The sequence below is a fragment of the Humulus lupulus genome, chromosome 2 (genome assembly GCF_963169125.1).
Source record: "Humulus lupulus chromosome 2, drHumLupu1.1, whole genome shotgun sequence".
Lineage (NCBI taxonomy): Eukaryota > Viridiplantae > Streptophyta > Magnoliopsida > Rosales > Cannabaceae > Humulus > Humulus lupulus.
The window spans coordinates 2,901,604-2,905,868 of NC_084794.1; the positions used below are offsets into that span (position 1 = coordinate 2,901,604).

General features: G+C 42.6%; 1 protein-coding gene across 1 annotated transcript; it reads right to left on the reverse strand.

Moving 5' to 3' along the window:
• Positions 1 to 2,231: 2,231 nt before the first annotated feature.
• LOC133816894 (secoisolariciresinol dehydrogenase-like) lies at positions 2,232 to 3,357 on the reverse strand. Its single transcript, XM_062249217.1, has 2 exons — positions 3,223 to 3,357; positions 2,232 to 3,119 (listed from the first exon to the last, which is right to left on the reverse strand). The coding sequence occupies exons 1-2, from the start codon at positions 3,258 to 3,260 to the stop codon at positions 2,327 to 2,329; spliced, it is 831 nt and encodes a 276-aa protein (XP_062105201.1). The 5' UTR covers positions 3,261 to 3,357; the 3' UTR covers positions 2,232 to 2,326.
• Between the last annotated feature and the right edge of the window lie 908 nt (positions 3,358 to 4,265).

Genomic DNA, 4,265 nt, shown 5'->3' on the forward strand with positions numbered 1-4,265 from the left:
GGTCACAGATTTCTCTGTCCTTGCGAAGATAGCTGCAGAATAAATCTAAGTCAGAAAGGGATACAGGAGGAGATAAATGGTACTTAACTTACGAGCTAAGGTTGAAAAGCACTTACGAGGACGATTGAAGTAGTGGAGCTCACAGTTTCGGAACCCCGTCGACATAAAGAATTGATCTTTGAAGTCGTTGGGGTGGCTAGGCAGCTCGATGACCGCAGCCGTGTTGGGGAACCGGGTTAAGTAATAAAACCCGTCGCCTCGCCCCCGCTGCTCCGGGCTGGCCTTGAGGCAGAAAAAGTACAAAATATCTGCAGGAGTGGGGACCTCCCACTCCTGTTTCAAGAATAAATATCTTAACCTCGCCAACAGCCGATAAGAGTTGGGGGGGAGCTGGAATGGGGCCAACCTCACGTAATTGAGGAAGTCAGCGAAAAACTGATCCAACGGGAGGAAGGCCCCCGCCTTAAAATGCTCGTCGCTCCAGGCCGAGAATGCCTCGTCAAGCGGCGCGCAGCTCCGCTCGCCTTCTAAGGGAGGTTGGGCAATCACGGATGCTCTCCCCAGCCCGATGTTATGGGAGAGGAATATTTTGTTGACCTTCGCCTGGTCGGTAATCTTTGAGACGATCCTCTCCGCCTCAAAGAATGCGTCAGGGGCCACCTCAAGCTCCTGTTCCACCGCTCGCCTGAAGTTGGGGATCGGGGATTCGGCCATCACCTCCTTTCCTTTGTCTTGAAGGGAGGACGAGCTTCCTACAGGCTTCTTGGGAGCATTCTTCTTGGGTCCCATCTGGTCGCCTAGTGAACAAAAAGAAGAAATTTTAGAAAAAGGCGACCTAAGGTGGAAGAGAATCTGAATGTGTTTCTTTGACACGAGCTGAGGTAAGCCCAGCCCGTGGAGAGTGAGACCACGCGGTTCTAAGAACACGCGCCTGTGCTCCCAACAAATCCCCAATTACTCGGAATTCGTGTGTCAGGAGGGTCGGGATAGAATTTTCCTTGGAAGGAAAGTTTAAAAGGTTTTCACCCTTCATTCCCACAAAACCTAGCAAACCCTTGCATGCGGCTACAGTAAATATTTACCTAAGCTACAGCAAAAAATAATTTCAAAACATGCACAGTCAGGAGACTTACAGAGTGTTTGGCTGGGAAGTGGATGAAGGTATCGCCTGGGTTGGGGCTTCGTCGGAGCAGTTGGTTCCAAGGCTTCGAAGGAGTCTTTGCGCCTGAACTTCTTGAGCGTTAGGAATGGCGGTCGGGAAGAAGAGGGTTTTTTCTCTTGAAGATGAAGAGAGAAGAAGAAAATTTCTGAAAAAATTCAAATGAACGGGTGGCCCGTGCGTAAGGTGGGCACCCCTTTTTTATATGCGTGAAGGGTCACGTGAAGAGGGCCGTTGGATTGCCCAGATGTGGGATCCAAGGCCCTCCACTCGAAAGGCGAAATGACGGCTGGGCGTAGGCTAGGCCATGAAATGCGGTTCTCGGCAGACGTACCGTCACCAACCACGATGTTCCACGTATTCGGCGCTTGCGTAGAATGTGGAATATGAAGAGTTCATGGGGAAGCCTAAAAGCCCCTACTGTGGCCCTACACGACGTCGTGTACCACGAGCAGAGGCTTGGGGGGCAGATGTATGCCTTGATTTTCCCACGGGCTGATTAGCGAGCTGAGATACGGCCTAATCATGACTACCACGTGGACATCCCCAAGACCGGAGCTGCCGTCATAAGATCCTACCTCCTTAGCTCGAGGTAACCTAAGGGTTCGCCAAGATTGCTTAAGGACTGAGCCTGGGCTCTGAGGACCACAGGTCGAGGGAAGCATCCAGCTCGTTGTACGAGCTGGAGTTGGAGGCTATGACCTTTTATAAAGTCAATCACGCAAGGTAAACGTGCATATATCAGACATCACGTGTATATATCATGCCATTGTAATTATTTTTTTTCTTCAAATTATGTATTTTTAGTATGTTTTTAAATCATAGGTATTTTTATAAACTTTACAATATCACAAATGCAATAATCCATTACATTATTGACTGCATTTTTGGTCAATAATGAATTAATTAAGCTAAACATGTGTATCTAGATAAATCAAAATAAACTAAAAAACAACCAATTTAGAGAGATTCAGTTCAAGATGGCTTACTTCCACTTGAAGCTTTTATATTTAAAACATAACGTTATATATAAAAAAATTATAATATAATAAGTTATGCATAAATAATACAATTTTCAAACAACATTGAAAAGCGTTTATATATATTTATTGAATCATCACATAAGCATAACATATATAATTAATAATAGTAATGATTTCAGAGTGATTAAATTTTAGGTTGAATCATTGAACTATAAGGATTAACAATAGTGAAACCTCCATCAACGACCAGGTTATGTCCACTCACGTATCGACCATCGTCACTAGCCAAAAATAGAGCTGCACTTGCAATATCATCTGCCTTAAGCGTCACATGCTTTAAGTTAGCCATCTCGTCGGACAAACTCTCAACCTCCTCCTCACCAAGCCCAGTGAACTCCTTGACCATCGGCGTTGCAACTGCGAACGGCGACACACAGTTGACTCTTATTCCAAACTGTCCCAACTCCACAGCGGCGTTCCTCGTCAGCCCCAACACTGCACTTTTCGAGCAAGTGTAGGCGTACGAGCTTGTGCCGCCCAAGCTCGCGCTAATACTAGCTGTCGATATGATGCTGCCGCCAGAGATCATGGCTTGGGCAGCGTGTTTGATGCCGAGAAAGACGCCTGTGATGTTCACTCGCAAGATGCGCTCAAAATCGTCCTTGTCGCTGTCGACGAGTCGGAGTTTGCTGTCGCCAGTTGTGGCGGCGTTGTTGAACATTATGTCTAACTTTCCGAACGATTTTACGGCTTTTTCCACCGCAGCTTTGACTTGGTTTTCGTCTGTTACGTCGCAGTGGACATAAGTGACGTCGTTTTTGGCACCTGATGATGATATAGATTGGGATACGGAGTGGCCAAGCTCGTCTTGGACATCGGCTATGACTAATTTGGCTCCATGTTGGGCGAAGATTTCGGCAGTTCTTCGGCCTATCCCACTGGCTCCTCCGGTGATCAAAGCTACCTTACCTTCCAACCTATATATATATATACATATATATATACGAGTCATTTGGGATATATAAACAGTAACAACTATATATGAAGTTTAATCGACTTTAGTCTTAATTTGGAACATACCTTCTTGAGATTGTTGAGACCAATGAAGTGGCTGCCATTTCTTAGAGAGAGATGATAGTTTATTTCTTAAGTCTCCGGACACTTATTGGTTATAATGAATTGATTATAACAATGTGTGAATATGTACTATATATATATATCCCAAGGGTACAAGGTTTAACTAAAATATGTAAAATGTTAGGCACACACATTATTATTATTATTAGGGTACAAGTCGTCTGTCTAGTGTGGTCTATTTTATAGCACAGTTCCTCTAAAGCCATTACAAAAGAAAATTGAGTTTACATTATGTTTGCTCGAGAAAATTTTCCCTCCATTTTTTTTTTTTGTTGATATAATGCTTCACTTAACTATGCATTTAGTTAGGGAAGTTGAGTTAGGTGGGCCAGTGTATATGAAGTGGATGTATGTATTTGAGAGATACATGAAAATATTAAAGGAATATGTACGAAATCGTAGTAGAGCAAAAAGTTGTATAGTTGAATGTTACATCGTAGAAGAAGCTGTTGAGTTTTGTTCTGAATATATTAGTAATGTTGAGGCAATTGGTATCCCAAAACCACAACACGATCAAAATAATGAGTCTAGCAAGGGAGTTGGTGTTGGAATTCCTACATTCATAAGTAACGAAGAAATCAATTTGGCACACATAAATGTGTTGGAGAACACATCGGTGGGGCAACCTTACATTAAGTAAGTACTTAATATATTACTACAGTGTTTCTAGTAGCTAGTCTTCCAATCGTTTAACATTAGCAGATAAAAGAACAATGTTATTGGTAGCTGTTTATAATTTATTCTTTTTAATTATTAATAAATAATTCCTGACATTGTTTTTATAGACGACACTGGATGTTGCTAGTCATTTATGCATCCAGCCAGGATGTATATTTTTTTGATCCAACTGGTAGCGATCCAAGAGAAGATGCTGTGAATATAGTCAAAATGTTAGATTCATTTCAACTTTGTACTTGGATTTTTAAGTGCATCATTTAATTAAAAATTCATTTAATTTTTAGTGCATTTGGAATCCACAATGTTTT